This window comes from Capricornis sumatraensis, chromosome 13, assembly GCF_032405125.1.
Source record: "Capricornis sumatraensis isolate serow.1 chromosome 13, serow.2, whole genome shotgun sequence".
NCBI lineage: Eukaryota > Metazoa > Chordata > Mammalia > Artiodactyla > Bovidae > Capricornis > Capricornis sumatraensis.
In genome coordinates, this window is record NC_091081.1 from 13,200,160 (window position 1) to 13,222,140 (window position 21,981).

At 41.3% G+C, this 21,981-nt stretch overlaps 1 protein-coding gene across 2 annotated transcripts in view; it reads right to left on the minus strand.

Annotated features, from left to right (window-relative positions):
* NCOA7 (nuclear receptor coactivator 7) overlaps positions 1–21,981 on the minus strand; it is a 79,687-nt gene that overhangs the window by 21,718 nt on the left and 35,988 nt on the right. The window contains exons 7-8 of one of the 2 annotated variants that reach the window (XM_068984847.1): positions 18,613–19,619; positions 17,146–17,314 (exon numbers count right to left, since the gene is read on the minus strand). In XM_068984847.1, the coding sequence (XP_068840948.1) occupies positions 17,146–17,314; positions 18,613–19,619 (1,176 nt within the window). Of the gene's footprint in view, positions 1–17,145; positions 17,315–18,612; positions 19,653–21,981 lie in introns of both variants that reach the window. The other variant, XM_068984846.1, reaches the window with a different exon arrangement.

The window sequence follows — 21,981 nt, forward strand, 5'->3', positions numbered from 1 at the left end:
ATGCGCCAGTGACCCAGCCCTGGAGGAGCTACCTTCTGGAATATTAGGGTTGGAGATATAAGGTATCATTTAATCCAGCTGACTCTTCTTGATATGAGAGAATGAGGGCGTTGAAGTCTACTATCAGCATCACAGCCAGGACCAGATCTCCTGAGGTGACAATCAAGGTTCTTTGAATCGCATTGCAAAGCCTTCCCCATATGCACCCTACACTGATTTCTGCATTGGTTCCCAGGTAACGTCCTGGTTATGACACGAGACACATTTCTTCATCACTTTTTGAACCAACTATCCATGAAGGACTGCTCATTTATTTCTCCCCTAACAGGTTACTCTCAAGGGAGAAGGCATTGTACAAATATAAACACTGCAGAAGCCTCCTAAGAAATGCTAGGGTCTCAAGCTGGCATATGTCCCTGTGTAAGACTGCAAGGGAATGAGGGATGAGGCAGAGAGTCGAACTGAAGATTTTATTTCTATTATAAGAAAATTTAATAAAATTTTATTTCTCTTACAAGAAAATGTATAATTTTATAAATTATAATTTTCTTATAAGAAAATATAAATTGTGACAACTGCAGGTCCATGAAGATTTTAAGGTGAGTTCCTATCTCAGCAATTGCCAGTCACTTCCCCTTTTGGTGACCAAGACAATAAATTGCTTGGGAAACCATTTGAGCAATTCTTTTTATTATGCAGATTCAAGGTGTGTAGGACGTATTATTTTAGAGGAGGGTAGAGTTGAACAGTTCCTGTTTGATGACCATAGCTTGTTCCTATAACCCACTGGGCAGGTGGGTGGGATGGCAGATCTGTATGCGGGCCAAAGGATTTCCTAAGGAGGAGGAAATCTCAAGTCTAATACCTTCTTTTTCAAAGTTCAACATTATCAGAGCATCTCTGTTGAATTAAGCTGGTCCTAATAGAGGTAAGCTCTCAGAAAAGGATAATAAGGTGGTGGGGGGAACAGTCTGATCTAGACCTATGACCTGGGATCCATATGAACGCCATGGTTATTTCAGGAGCAGATTAATTTGGGCATGTTGTGTTGCCGATGGAAAAACTTAGGTCAACCGCTTGCCACAGTGGGCATACGATGGAAGAAATGGCTACACTTGTCATACATATATGCGTGAGTTCCCTTTGTCGTTGTTCACTCAGTCAGCACTGACTGAAACCCCATGAACTGCAGCACGCCAGGCTTACCTCTCCTTTACTATGAGATCCCTAGGAGCTATAACAAGTGAAGGGCTGGGGAGGGAAAGGTGAGTGTGGGCACAAGGTGTTCTTGCCACCATGCACTTTTCTCTCTAGAAGAACTACACCAACCTGTAAGAATCTGCAGTGACCAAGTAAGAGAGGTTTATTCCAATCTCTTCTCTAGGGATGACTGGATTTCCTGAGAGGTGAATCAAGCCTCTGGGATCATTGGTTGACAGAGTAGCCTATTTTGTAGCCAGGTCAAGAGCAGCCAGGGCCATCCCTTTAAACTGGACAATCCCTGGGCTTGCTGAACTTACCACAAAAGGAAGTATCTAGAACGGAGAGGACATGCATTCTCAAAATACCACAGAAAAGAAGGTCAGTGTCAGAAAAATTTTACTGTTAAACACAGAAGCGACCTTATGTTTTAAGCAATGCTGATGAAATATATCAGCTACCAAAAAGAAAAGATTGGATTCCCTGCCTTGAGGACCTCATATTACACAACAGCTCTAAGAGTCAAGTGTTATTAGGCCCAGTTTAAAGATCAGAAAACTGGGGCTGCGAAGACTGAATGATGTGCCCGAATACCCCATCACCGGAAATGCTCCAGCCAGTCTAAGCAGACTGCCTTCTCTTTTATGAACGCTGAGCCCCAAGGGGGATGGTGCACTTTTGCAACTGTTAAGGGTCTCATAGAATGAGTTGGCTACTTCCTTGGTTTGGGGTTTTATGAACGAAGCTTAAGTAGGTGTGAGATGCCCTGAGTGGCCCTTAGGTCACATGGGGGCACCCTCCCCCATACCTCCTTCTCCACACTTCCACGCACTGCACACAGCACTCAGCTCCAGGCCTGGGGAACATCAGGGCAGCCTACTCTGCTCAGCCACACCGCTGGGAACGGCTCTCCACTGGCTGCGACGGGTGTGCAACAGCCCTGGACAGCCTCCTGCCTCTCTCAGGTGGCAGGCTCTCTGCCTGCAGCCGACAGTCTCCCCAGCCTCGAGAAGCCTCCGGGGATACAGGAAACCTCCAAAGTAGGTTGTGCAACAGGGCAACCTGCTGGGGAGAGCCCATGTCTCTTTTCTCAGATGCCCAGGACCCTGGCGCACCCCAGCATCCCTCAACCATAGCCTCCCACACGTAAAACCTCCACATTGTCTTACAAGGAGGGGTTTTCACACTATGCCTCTGAGGGGAAAGCAGGGGTGAACAGTTAGAAAGGCCCGTTCTACAAGAGAAAATTCAAGCTCATCTAGAGCTGGTTTGATTGCTTCCTTTCTTGGTCCTTGGAGACCAAAAAGAAGAGGATGTGACTTCATTTTTTTTCTCCTTCTAGATTAGAGCGGCCCTGAGTTTATTTAAGTTTCTCTAACCTAATTCCTGGAACAGTTCTTTTTGGCTAGCTTAACTGGATTTTCCTGGTGGTTAGTTCCCAGAACCGAATCCTGCCCTCTGGAAACAGGCCTGAAGTTCTGAAAACCCCCTCCTTACCCCTCTGCCCTCCCCTCGCCCTCCTCACGAGCACAACCCCGTCAGTTCCGCTCTCACCTTGACCCTCAGCCCTCGCCTTTCCCCAGCATCAGCCCCTCGGGAATTCACACACTTCCAGGCCAGTCTCTGCACCCCACCCCCACCAGGGCCTCCTAAAGGCACACAGCTTTCTCCCTCCTGTTGCACCTGCCCTTCCAAACGCCTATTCACAGAAACAAGCACCTTTCTAACTCCTCTAGTGAGACGATGGATGTTGCTGCATTTGCTTATTGGAGCTTAATGGGTCCACTACAAGTCAAGGGCGCCCAACGTGTGCCAGAAGAAACCCGCCCTCCTGGGGATCTCTACTCACCTCCAGTGCCCCTCCTCCGCGGCTCCTCCACTCAGCAGCTATTCCAGACTCAGCCCTCAGCCCACATTCAGTCTCTCTTCTACCCACCCTGCCTCTCAGAACAGAGGACTCTCTAATAGGGTGCCCCCCCCTTAGTAAGCACTCTCTTCAGAAGAAGTAACTGCTCTCCTGTTTTAACCCTCCTCTCAGAAATTCAAACAGTCCCACCCTTGAGTGGTCTCCCTACATTATTCCCATCTCACTTCTCCACCACTTTATCTCCTTCATCTTAATCCACAAATTTACTTGCACTTCCCCACTCTTAAAAATACATATATAAGCCTCTGGGACCTCCCTGGTGGTCCAGTGGTTAAGGCTCCGAGCTCCCAGCGCAAAGGGTATGAGTTCGATCCCTAGTCAGGGAACTCGGATCCCACATGCATTGCTTTGTGGTCAAAAAACCCCAAACAAACAAAAAACATAAGCCTCGAGATTTTGTTTCTCCCTAAGGCTTCCTTCCCATACCTCATCTTCCCTTCAGGCTATATTGTTAACATTTGGGTTAAACATTTTTTTCGCAACTCCTTTTTGTTCCTGACTCTATCAACCTTCTAGTATATGCCCTTTGTCCCAGGTGGCGCTAGTGGTAAAGAACCTGCCTGCCGATGAAGGAGACATAAGAGACAAGAGTTCGATTCCTGGGTCAAGATCCCCTGGAGGAGAGCATGGCAACCCACTCCAGTATTCTTGCCTGGAGAATCCCATGGACAGAGGAGCCTGGCGGGCTGCAGTCCACAGGGTGGCAAGGAGTCAGACACGGCTACAGCGACTTAGCACAGCACAGAAGAAACCTGCCTCAGAAACTGTGTGGATGGAGGCAGGGTTTTGCATCCTGTTCCCTCCCTCACTACTTTAGTGAAGCTGACTTCCTCAAACTTGACCTACCGTGAAGAAACTCAACGGTATCTCATTCATCATTTGTCTTGACCTCTGACAGCCCGCTGATGGCTTTTATTTTATTTTTGAAGCACATTGACTCACCCTGTGGTCTCCATGAGTCACCGAGCTTCAGCCTCAGTTACCTCAGAACACCATCTACGGCCTCTGGCCAAGCCAACACAATTACTGCATTACCAGTAATTACCACCCTGCTGGCTACCATGTGGTCATGAAGCAATAAGGGTGGTAACACCTGTGAGCAGGGAACTCACAGGACAGGTACTGGGTCCTGGAAAAACCTGGTATGTAAGGAAAAAGCAGTAGGAGAAGTCCTGGAACGAAGCCAAGAGGAAGAGGCAGAGAAGTAGAAGCAAGGTGATAAAATACAAATCTGAGCACTTGACCCAGCTGTGCAAAACCCTTCCGCTCTCTCCCTGGAGGTTTTCGGATAATTTCAAACTCCTTAGGGCTCCTGAGAGCTTTGTTTTGTGTCAGTCTCCCTAATGGGCTCTTTGCTGCAGCCACATGCTCTTGTATCTCTCTGCTCCATCATCCCACTCTGGCCTCCATGCTCCATCGGTTGAGCCTCTTTCTTTCTTGTTATTATTATTTTAAGAAGAGTGATAACAAAGGTAAGCCTGGTGGAGAATCATTTCACGCTGGGGTCAGGGAAGGCCTCCGAGGGGTCCAGGTCCAGCTGAGTTCTGAAGGAACAGTCAGTTACAGGAGGAAGGGAAGCAGTATTCCACCGCAGGGTCATGTGCAAAAAGACCCTAATGCTGGAAGGAGGTCAAACTGGACATGGCAGAGGGAAGGAGGGACAATGCAATCACGTCCCTGGTGACTTCTTGACGCAGATTCTGTAATCGGGACAGGCTACTGAGACACAGTGCCTGCCCAGGGTGATCCAGCCCCTGGCCTCAAGTGATCAGGTTGAGAACAAAAGTGCCTAACACAGTTCCAATGGCAGAAGCCAGTGGGCATCAGCACTGGGATGTCCACGTAGGACAAGAACTCATCAGGGAGGGGGAAGAACTCCTGACAGGTGGGAAAAAAGATAGAGTTTTATCTTTTGTTAATGGACTGGCAGGAGGGAGCAAAGAAAAAGCCAGAGGAGCTGGGTCACTGGGTCACAGCAAATCCTGGGCACAAGATAATATGCTCTGACCTTATTCCAAGGCTACCATTCTCCAAAGTGTATCAGGGGCAGCTCCAGTGACTTCAGAGGACGCCCAGAGGACCCTATTTCCATAGTTATGTATTTATTTAAAGTGTATTGGGAGTCAACACAATTAGCATATTATTAGCTCCTAAATTTCACAGATATTACTGCTCAGGAAAAGCCTAAGTTAAAAAAAAAAAGAGTTGATCTAAATCCTTTGAAGACAACTCTTAAGGAAATAGTAGTACAGATGGTTTGCAGATATGGGGGTATTTGGAAAGGAAGGGAATGACCGAAGTTTGAGAAGCACCACTAGCAATATTCAGGGCTCCGGCAGGGAAGTGGCCCAGCCAGATCTGCAGTTTAGACAGACTGCTGTGGAGCCAAGGAGGGAAGGTCAGGAAGAGATATGACTAACTGGAAACAGAGACTTTGTGGAGAAGGCGGCAATGGCAATCCAGCCAGGAGGCGATCAAGGCCAGGGTCCAGGCAAAGTGGTGGACGTAGCGAGGAGCTTGCCATTCACACTCCTCCAGGCACAAGAATAGTTCCCACCCATCCAGCCACTGGTGATACCAAAACCCGGCACTCAAGATTTGTTCAGGTTTCCCGTCTAACTCCTACTTTGGGCTTAATCATATTTCATCATCTGCAGTGATTCTGGATGCAGATGGTGACTGCAGCCATGAAATGAAAAGACGCCTACTCCTTGGGAGAAAAGTTATGACCAACCTAGACAGCATATTCAAAAGCAGAGACATTACTTTGCCAACAAAGGTCCGTCTAGTCAAGGCCATGGTTTTTCCAGTAGTCATGTATGGATGTGAGAGTTGGACTGTGAAGAAAGCTGAATGCCATAGAATTGATGCTTTTGAATTGTGGTGCTGGAGAAGACTCTTTAGAGTCCCTTGGACAGCTAGGACCAGTCAGTCCATCCTAAAGGAAATCAGTCCTGAATATTCATTGGAAGGACTGATGCTGAGGCTGAAACTCTAATACTTTAGCCACCTGATATGAAGAACTGACTCATTTGAAAAGACCCTGATGCCGTGAAGGATTGAAGGCGGGAGAAGGGGACGACAGAGGATGAGATGGTTGAATGGCATCACCAACTCAATGGACATGAGTTTGAGTAGGCTCTAGGAGGTGGTGATGGATAGGGAGGCCTGGTGTGCTGCAGTCCATGGGGTCGCAAAGAGTCGGACACGACTGAGTGACTGAACTGAAAGGAGATTTTGTCATAAGCCTCAAGGCTCCTTTAGAGATTCACCCCAAAGAAGACACCATATTCAAGTTACAAATCTGCATGTAGCAGATAGAGTTGTCATCTCTGAGAAAGAAATTCAAAGAAGGGAAATGATAAAGGTTCTTAGAAGGCAGCAGGCTTACCTTAGAGGCAAAAAGTCCTGCCAACTATAGGAAAGGAAGCCGCAGAGCAGCAACCGACTTTCGTTTAGAGGACAGACGAGCGCAGTTATTTCTCATGGGAACTTCAGGGGGCAGCCACTGTAATTAGCGCTCCTAGTTAGTGCTGGAAGAAACAGATGCTTACACTGGTTAACTAACTTGCCCACAGCCACACAGTATGCTAGGGGTGGACCTGGCATTAACCTCAGGTCAGTTCATGGTCTCAACCCACATGTTGCACTGTTTCCTTTATGTCAGTCTTGCTGTTCTGGTTTTACTATTTCACAAAAGCCCACCACTGACCAAGCTGTAGGGTTGAGGGACACAAAACATGAGGACAAATCGGAGGTGATGCTTGGAACAAAACATTATCCCAGCTGTTCATAGTTTAGGTGTAAAGGTTTTAGGTATGACTATCATTTATGCTATCAAACAAGACTACTAGTTATGGTGGGATTTTATTTACTGTTGCTTTTTTTTTTTTTTAACATAATTGTGAGGTAAAGGACAAAAGCACCATTTCTAAGTTAAAGACCTGACCTCCCAAGTTAGTTCCACTTGTTATCAGCTGGAGGCTTTGGGAAAGTTCCTTAATCTCTCCGTGCTTTTATTTTATTATTATTAATCTATATATTTATTTGGCTGTACTGGGTCTTAGTGGCAGCACACAGGATCTAGTTCCATGACTAGGGATCGAACCTGGGCCCCCTGCATTGGGAGTGAGGAGTTTTAGCCACTGGACCACCAGGGAAATCCCTCTCTGAGCTCTTAAAATGAAGGTAAGAAAACCTAGCTCCTCATTCCAGTATATGGAGTGCTAAATGCATAAGTTCAATCTACTGTTAAACAGATCTTTCAGAAAGTCCCCTATACGTGATTCTCTAAAATCGTGCTACCACATAGACCAACAAACCTGACCAAAATGACCCAGAAGCAGTTAGGCACTCTCGTCTTATCACAGGTCACTTGACTGGTACGAAAAGAAATTGGGGCAACACACAGCAAGATATAACCCGCAAACCATGCACTTAATTTTTTTTAAAAAACTAAGCAGGAACCATTAAACAATTTAATGGTTATTACATTAAAGATATACTTTAGAGTACATTATGGTACAGAGAATAGGAAATAATACTACAAGAAAGGGAAGAAGAAAGAATATGACCCAGACAGTAAGGAGTACATATGTAGTCCCACTGTTCAGCTGTATGAATGGTACATTAAAGACATTCTATGCACTTCAGCCTCGGAGAAGGCAATGGCACCCCACTCCAGTACTCTTGCCTGGAAAATCCCATGGGTGGAGGAGCCTGGTAGGCTGCAGTCGCGACTGAGCGACTTCACTTCCACTTTTCACTTCCATGCATTGGAGAAGGAAATGGCAACCCACTCCAGTGTTCTTGCCTAGAGAATCCCAGGGACGGGGGAGCCTGGTGGGCTGCCGTCTATGGGGCTGCACAGAGTCGGACACGACTGAAGTGACTCAGCAGCAGCAGCAGCATGCACTTCAGCCTAAACCATTCCCAGACTTTTCCACTCAGAAACCCAATAAGGCAAAGCACTCTTTTCCTGTTTGTTTTTAATATCTTGCTCTCTTCTTACACAAGCATTTTATTTAAATCATTAAAGAAATGTTTAACTTTTCCTGACTTAAATACAATCACAACATTTTTTTTTTTTTTTTTTTTTGCTATTTATTAATAGAATAGCTGTGTGAGCTCTACAGTAGACTGGTCATTAAAAAACAGAATGCTTTCATTTGTTTTTAAGGCAAAGCACTCTTGACCACAGAAGCCATTACTAGAAAACTCACTTAATTTTAAAGCTCATCCTCAATGGCCTGACCTAAGGTCCTGATAGCTTAGGGTGAACAGTGTCAGATTCTTGATCTCCAAAGATTTCTCTTCAGGACCAGGAACCAGACTTGATCACTCAAGAGCTTTTGTGTAGCAGTTTAATTAAAGTATGAAAAAGACAGAGAAAGCTTCTGACACAGACATCAGAAGGGGGACGGAGAGTGCCCCTCTGCTAGTCTTTAGCTGGGTGTTTTATGTCTGCTAGAAAGCTATTAATCAGATAAGAGAGACACCTCAAGGCTGAAGAGTTTTACTAGGCCCCTCTCCCACAATATGCATTTTTGAGATCTGATGGCATGAAGTGTGTCATCCCCCAGTCATAAAACAATTGATATGAATACTGGTCTGTTGAGCTATTACCAGCCCAAAGTTTGAGAAGAGGAAAAAAAAGTTAGTCTTAGGTGGAACCATTTTGAAGAAAGGCAAATTCCAAAGCAAATACATAGTTTCATTAACATAGCTTAAGAAAAACATTTCCATAAGAAAAACGCATTGGCTAGCTCAAAGTTTGAGAAAAGTTTAAGTTCAGGTGGAACCAGGTGTTGTCATGGCAACAAAGAATTTTAAGAGACTCTTGCAGCCTATTTCCTCCATTTGGAGACCCCTGGCCTTTCTGCCTGTTACCCTCTCAGCCCTTATATGAAAGGGGTCATTTTACTTGCTGGTAAGGTCCCTTCTGGATTCAACATTCTACAACTTCAAATGAAATCAATGGTTAGTAATGCCCTGATGTAATGCCCATTCTTAAAGGGTCTTTGTGTATCTATAAAAGAAAACTTTATTTACAAAGCACCAACTAAACAAGCTTCTTTGTTCACCAGAAATAATAGGAAATCCTTTTGAGAATCATTCATCAAAACAAAATAGTTACAATACAGATCACGCACAAATAAGTAAAAATTGAAGGTTTATATTAATATCAATGCTGGAGGCCTTCAGTCGGCAGCCTGTCACTTGGACTCAGCAGTAGGGAAGCACTTTTTGCACTGCTCACTACTTTATATTCCCCATAAACAGTGGCTAATACTGCAAAATTGGGGGGATTTGCCACACATCATCCATAATTCAATTTCTTCTGAAAGAGATGAGAAAATTTAGCAACACCACGCTCACATTCCCACATAGCAGCATTGGGTTGGAGGGACCAAGTTACTCAGCAGCTGATTCCCAGAGCAGATAATTAACACGGGCCCCTGAGCGTCCCTCCCCACATCCCTCCATCTGGCCCCTGCAAACATGTAGTTGCAGAAATTACTGTTTCTGCATACTTACTCCCAAACACTATGTGTGGCACCCATTGGCTGGGATTAATTATCCTGCAGTGGAAACAGGCAACAAACTACTCTCCAAAGTGCTGGCTCCCACTCTTCCACCACAAAACACAGCCACCGGAGTAGAGCGCTCACTCTAAAAGGGGCGTTCTTTTTTCACATGCTTAGGCTCCACTGTAGAGTCACTGATTAACTTAAGGCACTTGCCAAAGCTGGTTAGTGAAGTTACTGAAGGGTGGCTGCCTACCAAGGTGCTTCTGGAAAATGATGAATTGCTAGAACTTTAAGTGGGTGAAACAAAAAGTAAAATGACCAGGAATAGAATGAGAGGAAGTAAGACCACTTCAAAATGTTTGGAAGTATTAAAAAAAATAAAGTGAGAATATTTACATAAGCAACCTTATTATCCTATAGCTTACTTTTTTTCAGTAGGTTCCCCAAAATTAGAACTTGTGTTAATACAAAGAGAGAAAGATAATTCCTTTAGGAATTATTTTGGAGCTCTTTTTGAATTTTTTCTTTATTAGTGATATGCTTATCTTAAAACATTATTATAGGACTACAATATGACATAAAAATCACCAGGTTTGTATTCTGAAATATACCTGGTTTGGCTAAGTAGAACCTAGATTGTTCTAAAAAGTATAGTAAAGACTATTGAGAACTATGGTGTTTTGGGCACTGACCATTATTAAAGATTTCAGTTTAGCTCTGATACCCTTAAAAGCAAGCAAAAGATGACTTTTGATCAGAAAATGCAGCATTAACTATGGTTCAAGATTTCATGGTGTAAACCTAGGTCAGTCTGTGATTCCTTTAAATCACTCTGTTTTCTCTAAGGAAAATGAGAAATAAGGAGCATTTTTCTTAGTTTTCATGAGGGTCCTTAGGACTTGGATTATCTTCCCACTGTAAAGTGAGTTTAATAGAAAAATCAATTTTTTAAATTTTATATCTCATTAACAAAAGTAATGCATGCTTACTAAATACAGATAGGATGTTTAATGGCAGAGAAGTAAAAGCAGTTTACAAAATAGTGTGTATGTGTATATTGTATATTTGTGTATATATAGACTTACTACATTAATGCACACATAGAAAAAAGGCTGAAAGGCTACAAAAACAAAGATAAACTGTAGTCAGCTTTGTGTAACAAAATTATGAGCTTTTTATTTTCCCTTTGCTTTTTTATATTCTTCTAAATACTATATAAAGTATGCATGTGTGCTTGGTCGCTTCAGTCATGTCCAATTCTTTGTGACCCCATGAACCATAGCCCACCAGGCTCCCCTGTCCATGGAATTTTCCCAGCAATAATACTGGAGTGGGTTGTCACGCCCTCCTTCAGGCAATCTTCCTGACTCAGGGATCGAACCCGAGTCTCCTGCGTCTCCTGTCATAGAGGCAGGGAAAACAAAGAAGGTCGCACACTCAATTGTACACAGTGGTAGTGTGGATAAAATAAGTATAGTGGACTGATGCCACCTCCAATGTCCAATACGTTGGTAGTGGACTGATGTCCAGTACCTTGGCCACCTGATGTGAAGAACTGACTCATCTGAAAAGACTCTGATGCTGGGAAAGATTGAAGGCGGGAGGAGAAGGGGATGACAGAGGATGAGATGGTTGAATTGCATCACCAACTCAACGCACATGAGTTTGAGAAAACTCCGGGAGTTGGTGATGGACAGGGAAGCCTGGTGTGCTGTGGTCCACAGGGTCACAAAGAGTCGGACATGACTGAGTGACTGAACTGACTGAAAAATACTCATGGGCTCTCCCTTTCTCCTTTTCCTTCTCTTATTAGCCTACTTATTACACAAATCACACTTACCAGTTACTTCATCCTGGATTGATGAATTAAACATTTATACATGATTTGGCCAACTCTACATAATTCCTGCTGTTTCCATCTTACTGATTTTAACAGCTAAATAATATGAAATCAATTATTATTAAATATGAAATAAAAAATTAAATATGAAATATTTCAGAGGTTAAGAGGCCATAAATAATTGAAAAAAGATAACATTTTAAATTTAGATAGGAATTATTGGTTCTTTCAAAGAAAGGAAATAATCTCAGTAGAGGAAAAAAGACAAATGTATTTTTTATATAGAAGAGTATCCAAATGTTTGGAATACAATCTATATTAAGCCTCTAGATAGTCATTAAGTTTCAACGCATACTAAAAGATCTGCATCTTTACCACCACCTCCCCGGCATTTTGTGTTGTGATGCCATATTTGACATCTTACATCTTCTCTTGTTTTTCCCTTAACTGTTAGCTACAGTTACAGTTAAGATTTTTCCATTTTTCTTCTCTTTTAATCTGCATACTGGCTTATGTAAGTGGTTGATCCACAGCCTTTACTATATACTTGCCTTTACTAGTGGGCTTTTTCCTTTCCGATAAATTCTTATTGGAGTTTGCAGCCTACTCTCTTCCACTTAGAGAAGACCCTTCGACATTGCTTTTAAAGAGTTGGTATAGTGTTTATGAACTCTTTTAGTTTTTGCTTCTCTGAGAAGTTCTTTCTCTCTCCTATTCTGAATGACAGTCCTGTCAGGTAGAACACTCTTGGTTGCCTAGGTTTTTCTCTTATAGCACTTCAAATTTAACCTGATACTCTCTTCTGGCTTGCAAAGTTTTCTGCAGAGAATTCATTTGATAGCCTTATGGGGATTCCCTTGTACATGACTTTTCCTCTTGTTGCCTGTAGAATTCTCTAAGTTTTGCCATTTTAATTATGGTGTGTTGGGGTGGATCTCCTTGGGTTAATCTGAGACTCCTTTGAGACTCTTCTGCTTCCTATACCTGGATATATGTTTCTCTCCTTCAGGTCTGGAAAGTTTTCAGTCATAATTTTATCAAATACATTTTTAACCCTTTCCTCTGTCTTCTCCTTCTGGGACCCATATAAAGAGGATGTTAGTATGCCTGATGTTGTCCCAGAGGTCCCTTAAATTGTTCGTTTTTTTCTTTTTGCTGTTCTGATTGGGTGATTTTCATTAATTTAATTTTCCAGATTGCTCATGTGTTCTGTATCACTCTGTGTGCCGTTAATTCCTTCTAGTGTGATTTCTATTTCAGTTACTATCTTCAGTTCTGACTGGCTTTTGTTTTCAAGTTCCTTATTAAAATTCTCATTCTGTTCATCTATTCTCCTCCCTAGTTCAGTTAGCATTCTTATTATTAATGTTTTGAACTCTTTATCTGGTAAATTATTTTATCTTTGTTTCATTAAGTTGTTTTTTCAGAGAGTGTTCTTGTTCTTTTGTTTGAAACAATTGTCTCTCAGCTTCCCTGGTAGCTCAGATGGTAAAGCGTCTGCCTACAATGCGGGAGACCCGGGTTCAATCCCTGGGTCAGAAAGATCTCCTGGAGAAGGCAATGGCAACCCACTCCAGTACTCTTTCCTGGAAAATCCCACAGACGGAGAAACCTGGTAGGCTACAGTCGATGGGGTCGCAAAGAGTCGGACACAACTGAGCGACTTCACTTTCACTTTCTGTGAAATTAGGGTTAAATGGTTGCCTATCCAGGTCTTGAAGGGCTGCCCGTGTGTAGGAGCATTCTGATACAGTCTGCCTGTGGCTCTGGTGGGAGAGCAGGATATGAAGTTACCACAGGTCATGTTTTTCCCCAGGTGTCCAGGCAGCTCTCGCTTTGGTGGGAGGTGGAGCTGGTGATGGAGGAGACACAGCCAGAACCAGGTGTGAGCTGGAGTTTCCCCTGTGCCTAGTGGCTGATGCTGTCTCATTGGGTGCAGTGTCGGTCACAAGGTGCTGGAGCAGGTATGAGCTGGCTCAGTTCCTCTAAGTGTATGCTCTCCCTATTCCCAGCATTGGCACCTTTGCCCAGATGAGAGCAGCACTGGAATGGGTTGGGCGGTCCTAGCAATCCAGTCAGTGCTCCAGACTACTCTCCATCTGCTGGGTCCATGAGAACCAGGAATGGCCACTCTCTCCCCATTCAGGAAACAGTGACAGACGTTATTTTCTTGGGCTCCAAAATCACTGCAAATGGTGACTGCAGCCATGAAATAAAAAGACGCTTGCTCCTTGGAAGAAAAGCTATGACAAATCTAGACAGCACATTAAAAAGCAGAGACATTACCTTGGCAACAAAAGTCTGTCTAGTCAAAGCTATGGTTTTTCCAGTAGTCATGTATGGATGTAAGAACTGGACCATAAAGAAGGCTGAGTGCTGAAGAATTGATGCTTCTGAACTGTGGTGTTGGAGAGTCCCTTGGACTGCAAGGAGATCCAACCAGTCCATCCTATAGGAAATCAACCCTGAATATTCATTGGAAGGACTGATGCTGAAGCTGAAGCTCCAATGCTCTGGCCATCTGATATGAAGAGCCTACTCATGGGAAAAGACCATGATGCTGGGAAAGATAGAAGGCAGGAAGAGCAGGGGGCGACAGAAAATGAGATGGTTGGATGGCATTATCAACTCAATGGACATGAGTTTGAGCAAGTTCTGGGAGCTGGTGATGGCCAGGGAAGCCTGGTGTGCTGCAGTCCATGAGGTCACAAAGAGCTGGATGTGACTGAGCGACTGAAGAGCAACACAACAACACAGGAGTGCATATTTCTTTTTGACTTTTGTTTTCTTCAAATAAATACCCAGAGGTGAAATTGCTAAACTGTGTGGTAGTTCATTTTAAATGTTTTGCAGAACCTCCACACTGTTTACCATAGTGTTTGCACCAGTGTGCACTCCCACCAATAGTGCATGAGGTTTCCCTTTTTCTACATCCTCGCCAACTCGTGTTGTCTTTTTGATGACAACCATTCTGACAGGTGTGAGGTATCAAGATTTTGATTTGCATTTCCCTGATGATTAGCGATTTGAGCATCTTTTCACATGCCTGTTGGCCACCTGTATGTCTTCTTTGGAAAGAGGTCTACTCAGATCCTCCACCTGCTTTTTAATTGAATTTTTTGATACTAAGTTGTATGAGTTCTTTACATATTTGAGTTCTTTACGTATTTTGGACATTAACTCCTTATCAGGCATATAACCTGCAAATATCTTCTCCCTTTCAGTAGGCTGCTGTTTCATTTTTCTATGGCTTCCTTCACTGTACAGACAACTTTTAAGCTTGATGCAGTCCTTTTTGTCTATTTTTGCTCCTGTTGCTCTCACCTAAGAAGACGTATCCAAAAAAATATTGCTGAGACTGATGTCAAAGAGCTTACTGCCTATGTTTTCTTGAAGGAGTTTCAAGTCTTGCATTTACACCTTTAACCTATTTTACTTTTCTATGTGGTGTAAGAAAGTGATTCAGTTTTCCCATCACCATTTATTAAAGAGACTGTCTTTGCCCTATATTCTCGCCTCCTTTGTTGTAGATTAACTGACCATAAAAGTGTGGGTTTATTTTGGGGCTCCCCATTCTATTCCATTTCCCAATCTTAAACTAAAATGTGGCTTCCCTTAGGGTAGGTAGAGACGGAAATATGTAAAGAACGGAAAAAAATTTCCCAACATCTGCACAGAAAACATCATTAACATAGTGAGATATATAGTATTTCCCAGAAAAAATATTTGGTCAATTAATGATTAGTTTAAGAAAGACAAGTATGTCAGGTTATTTGCTAGCCAAAGACGAAAAAAAAAAAAAAACCAGGGACACTATAAAATGCAATGTAATAGAATTCAACAAGTGACCGACTTTAAAAAAGCTCACAATAACTACTTGTGTGCGAGGTCAAAGAGAAGTGCCATTTCAGCATTACAGACTTATTCTGGCTTAAAGAATGACAATAAAAAAACTACATGTGTGAGACTGTAAATAAATCACTCTATAAGATTCGCTTGGTACACATACATCTCAAAGATAATACAACTGAAAAAACCTAAATTCATTATATTATAAACAATACATTTTTCCAGAGAGAAAATGATCTAGATAGGTTTCCCAACAGACCAGGAATCCACGTAACTTAAATATAGCTGAAAGAGTCAGTACTTTGTATTCTCCACCAATAAAATCAGGAATTGGCCTAAACCTCTAAGATATTATACATCTATGACATAAGATTCCAGAACTCCGATTTTCACAGGGCTTCAGAAATTATTTGTAAATATTTCAAGAAGAAGAAATGTAAAAGACACACATTTTCTTTGTACCTCCTCAGTATCTGTAAACTTTGAAGGAGTCAGTGTTGGGGTTCTAAGCACAGGGAGAGGAGTACAACTTGTAAACACAAAACAAATTATGTTTAACATCTATGTTAACATGAGTTTGTATTCCAAACAGAAAAAATATTAGCAAATTCCTTAATTAAAATTCTATTAATTAGCTTCACATTAAACTATGATTTATTAAGATCAGGCAACTCTTCATGAGAATTACCATTCTGGGCACTGATCAGCCAGAAGTTGTGCTTGTGTTTGGAATTTCATTTTGCTTTATTAAGAAATCATGCTTGGGAATTCCCTGGAGGTCCAGTGGTTAAGACTTGGCTCTTTCACAGCCATGGACTGGGTTCAATCCCTGGTCGCGAACTAAGTTTCCACAAGCTGAGTGGCATGGCCAAAAAAATAAAGTAAAATGAAATTACCTCTTCAATATTGAAATATTTGGGAAAAAGTTCAGTTAAATAAATAAGCATTTCATGCTTAAGGAAGCTCACTGAGTATTTATTCTTGGCAGGTATGTTAACCAAAAAGCATGCCTTGATGACTAGTTAGGAAAAGGAAAAATGCATGTGTTTAACAATTTTGAAGACTAGCTTCAAGGCTTCTGAGAAGAAATTTTTATTCTATCACATACAAAAGAAAATTTCTTTTCTAAAAAATAACATTTCCTAAATATTTCTATTATAAAGATGTACTGCCCAGTGACGCACTGCTGAAGAATGCCACGCCACTGTCCCTGCTCTCCTAGACTGTCACATCACCAATAAAACTTCGTAGGCAATTTAAAAATACAAATCTCTTTAGAGGTCTATGTAGCCCCCAAAGTGCACCCAGATGGTCTTAGCTACATTTCTCATGCTGCTGACTCACAGACACCTTCTCCATAAGGGGAAAGCAATCTTTAGTCCCCCACCCCCCACCCCCCGGCCCAAGAATAACAGGCACTTTAAAATTAAAATCATGCCTTTCTGCAGCACTTGGGGTTGAGCTCTGCTCCATCATATTCCTTTATTCCCAACAGAATGCACTTCCACTTACTGGCACCTGAAAATACCTCAATCTTCCTTCATTTAAAATTCAACTGAGTAGAAAGTTTTGAAAGTGGTTCTGCACACAGGACCGAGGATGACTTCAAATTTGCTATATTGAAATCACCCTTTAGCCGAAAGCTACTGAAATAACATCCTTTTAGAAATTCTAAGATGTACTGTGAAGAGAAATCTCTTATTCAAGAATAAAACCAAGAATTTCAAGACTAAATTAAAAACTGAGATGCAATTAGAGTCTACTTGACCAACAGATTTCCTATTCCAGCCCACACTCACCTCTCCCGAGGAACAGCAAACCAGTACTCCGGCTGCTTTCTTCGTTTGCCATACTGCTGGACCACAGCTGTCGTGTGAGTGGCAAAGGATTTCCTCATTGGTTTTCCCACTTTAATGCACAGAAACATGGGTGGAGTTTTGCTTTTCTCTTCTTTTGAAGGAAGTATATCTGAATCACACATGAAAAAAAAACTCCATTATTAATAATATTGGTGATACTGAAATATTTCAACTTACAAAGAATTTCCAGTCCCCTCTTAGTGGTGGAAAGTCAAAACATATAGCATAAATATCATATAACATGATCATGTTAGATTAGGACTAACTAAATCAGACCTTCTCAAGCACAAAAGGTGAAAGTTCTGGATGTTTCACTTTGGTCTGCATCACATGAAATGCTACAAACTAGGAATAAGGATAAAAACCAACACCACAGCAAAGAGTAGAGATTTATGACAACCCACAAGAATACATATTAATGAATGGTACTGAGGACCACATCATACCACAATGCCATTCGATTTAAAACTGAAATACCTTCAAAAACCAAAGTGAAAAAGGAAAAGTTCCTTGAAAGATTAAAAAAAAAAAGCACACTACTTTCATTATAGAATTCTGCATCATAGTTCAATGTTCAAAATAGATACCATATATTGCTGATTCTTCCCAATCACTATTGACCCTTGAATAACACAGGGTTTAGAGATGCTGACAGTTTTGCAGTTAAAAATACACGTATAACTTTAGAGCTGTCTCTCCACATCCCTCCTCCATAGATTCAACCAACTATTGATGGTGCAATATTGTATTTCAAATTTATTGGAAAAAAAAATCTGTATACAAGTGGACCTGTGCAGTTCAAACCCTTCTGTGTCTCAATAAAGATATGCTCTATTGAGGAAACATTGTTCTCAAATAACTGTACTTCTTTTGCTATTGCATGTGCAAATTTTAGAAAGGCAACTATACAGGCATATCTTGGAGATATTGTGGGTTTCGTCCCAGACTATCAAGATAAAGCAAATATCACAATCAAGTGAGTAACACAATTTTTTTTTTGGTTTCCCAGTGCCTATAAAAGTTGTTTATATTATATTGTAGTCTATTAAGTGTGCAATAGCATTATATCTAAAAAAAAGAGTACAATGTAATTAGAGAATCCTTTATTGCTAAAAAACTGTTAACCACCATCTGAACCTTCAGGGGTAATATCTAAGATCACTGATCACAGATCCCCACAAATATAAGAATGAAAAAGTCTGAAATATTGCAAGAATTACCAAAATGTGAAACAGAGACATAAAGTAGACAAATACTGTTGGAAATAGGGCGCCAATGGTCTTGTTTGATGCGGGGTTGCCACAGATCTTCAATTTGTTAAAAAAAAAAAAAAAGGAGTTTCTGTGAAGCACAATAAAACAAGATATGCCTATAGAACAGAATAGAAAGAAATGAAAAATGGCTTACCTTCAATGGGTACCTGAATTCTCTTTAATAGCCATAACTGAATTTCAGATTTATTATCCATTTGTGCACCTTGGCAGCTGTTGTCCAGGGTAGATTCCAAAGAGGAGTCTGGATACTCTTTATTCATACTTTCTTCTGCAGAGGAGCTCAGCTGCAACGGAAGGGCTGCTCTCTCTCTCGCCCAGGGTTTATCTGGCTCTTCCTTGCCCTCAGTCGGGGGATCACCTGGCTGGGGAAGAGAACTACTAAGGGTGATGTCTATGCCCACTGGCTCAGTACTTTTGCCATCGCTTAATTCTGCCTTCTGCATGTTATCAGGTAACTGGGGCCCTTCTTTGTTCTTATTAAGGTGATATTCAATGAGTTTGACTTTATCTAGATCTTCATGTATGTTCAGTGTGTTTTCCACCTGGCTTTCTGGGGACCCAGACTGCTTGTCCACTTCGGGCATTATATCTTGTTTCTCACAGGTTTCTAAGTCTAGGGCTCCCTTCAGTTCAGCATCACACTCTGTTCCCGAAAAGTTCAGGGCGGACTGAACTTCTGTAGTAGAACTGATTAGCTGTGCTTTAGTCTTCCTTCGTTCCTCTGGGTCAAGAGAAAGGCACTCCTTTGTGGTGTCCCTTTTGTCCGTTACACCTTTAGTTTGAGAAGAAAGTTCTTCCAAGTCAACGAAGTCATCATCTTCCCCTAAAAGAGAATTTTCTTTGGCTATAGATTCAAACGCAGCCTGAGTGTCAGAAGGTTCCTTGCTGACGTTAGCTACTGGGGTAGATTGCTGGGTTGCCTCTGCAGAGGAGTCCAGTTTCTTTACCTTGACTGATACAGAGCTGTCCGAGGGCTTCGTTTCTATGTATTCTGTTGACTTCTCTGAAGGCCCTACTGATGTGGAATCTGAAGTGACTGTCCTCTCTCCGTTCTGTTGCCGTCTTTCTTTGTTGAGAGATTTGAACTTACTGAATGGGTTGATATCCTTTTCTGAAGCCAGGTCTTCCCATTCTCCAGGCCTGTACAGAGGACAAAGATCCTGAGGTAGGTCACTGCAGGGGGAAAAATGGTGGGTGCACATGGAATGTTAAAAACAAAACCAAACGCAAAAGGATGAAAGGCAAAAAAAACCCTAAAAATCCAACAAAAGAAACAAAACATAAACATACCACAACTTAAATTCATGTTTAAAGGACTTTAAAGCAAGGAAATAAAATCAAGAGATTGACTTCAAACAGAAAAATAAAATCAACCATAAAAAGTGGCAAAATAAAGAACCATGAGAGTTGCTTGCATATCCTATTAGAAGCAAATGAATGGTATTTGAGGTCATTTATGAACATGGAGATGTCACCCACCAGATTTTTAATGATGAAATAAAGTTTCTGATTTTCATGAAAGACAAAGGAGACTGAATGTTTTAGTACTATGTCTAAAATTCCTTAGATATTCAAGGCTTTTCCTTTTTTCATAAAAAAGTACATAAACCAACTATATTACTTCTGAATGGCTCACTGACCAAGTAGCTACTCATTTAACTGCTTTGTAAAGTAACTGACATGGAACCATAATTTTGGTTTCATGGTTTAAGATCCAACGCTTTCAAAAACAGACATCCTTCTACTCCTAAAGGAGATAGAAGAGGATTATTTCCCCTATTACTGCAGGTATATAGCACCAGCTCCATTTTACAGTTTAAAAATTTATGAAAATAAGTCAAATGAGCTCTTACAACGATTGATTTACATTTCTTATCTCTTTCATTTTTTATTACATTATCATTTTACTTTATGGCAATAAGCAGCTGTTTTATCAGCTGAAACATAGTTTCCTGGCACTTGGCCAATTATTTTTCCTTAGTGACAGATGCTTTATTACTCAGATTTAAATTATACAAAAAATATTGATTAAACATGTTCTCCAAAGTTCTCCATAGTTTACTTACCTTACTGTTGATATGGATTAAAACACAGATATAAAACCCTTTTCTAAAATAACATGTTTGGATTTCAGAAATAAATTTTCTAAAAAGGCTAAATCATATTCAGGTAATACTTTATTATTCTGGCTTTGAAATAATTATGACAATACTCAGCAAAGTCCTAGGAAGTTCAAGATACAAGACAGTCTCCCCAAAGTTACTGAATAAATCATCTGCATAGAGCATCCAGGTTTTTTCCAATATAAAATAAAAGCCTATGTAACTGTTAGGCTCTGATAAATGCTTTAAGAGGCCTCTAATTCATAATTCACTTCAATTCAATAATCATTTACTGAGCCCCTACACACCATATATGCTAGAAGACAATTGTGATGGTATCTCTGTTTGGAAGAAGTCTGCAGACACAAAAATGTTCTGCTCACCATGAGCATCTCAAGAGATGTTACAGATGCTTCAATCCTAGACTCAAGTATAATGTAGCATAATTTCCATTTTCAGACCCCAAATTTAACCTGGCATATTAAAGACCAAAGTCAGTCCTATAACAAAGAAGCCCAGCTTTTCACATACTTAATGAGCAAATTGATAAGCAAACTCGTCTTCCAGTGAACACCTAAGCCCCTTCCTCATCTCTTACTTCCCTAGCTAGCTTGACCTCCACAAAGAAAGCATATGACTGCACTCTAATCAGCCTTCTGTATTACCTTCTCATCCACCCCTCCCTTCTTGTTCTACCTAATCCAAGTCAGGATTAATTTAGCCATCTGTTTTGTTTGTTTTGCTTTTTTTTTTTTTAATATCACAGCTGCCAAGCTCTACTGTGGCAACATACACAGTGGTGTCAACTGGCTCTGCTGTTAATTAATGTTTTCTAGACTCAACCAGGGACCTAATGATGACCAATAATCCCTTCAGTTGTTCCCTTCCTAGTCTCCATGGCAGCTGGAGCTACAAAATGTCTTGCACAAAGTATATAAGGCCTGAAGGTGAAGATCGAGAGGTTTTACACACACACACTTTTATTATCTTCCAATAAAAAAAATTGTAATAATAAAAATAAATAACAACTATTTTCATGTGGCAACCAGATAATCTGCACTTCTTGTTTTAACATACAACTTTAAATAATGAAATTTAAACTACTTTAAACTTTTCAACAGTTGATGGAATTCTGAGGTCAGTACCAAATTCATTTGACACTGACTCTACTTCCACATTTTATTTTGCTCATTGGTGCATATACTCTTCATTAGACTAAAAATGTCTTTAGATCCCTGCATCCACAGGAACAATCACTGTACAACTCTGAAATAATTTCAGCACACTAGGAGCCAATTCCCAACTCCTCCCTCTCCCCGCAGCTACAGCATTAGCCTTGGACCATGAAACACAATCTCACATTGAGAGAAATCTTTCTGAAAGGGTGTATCTTCCCTATT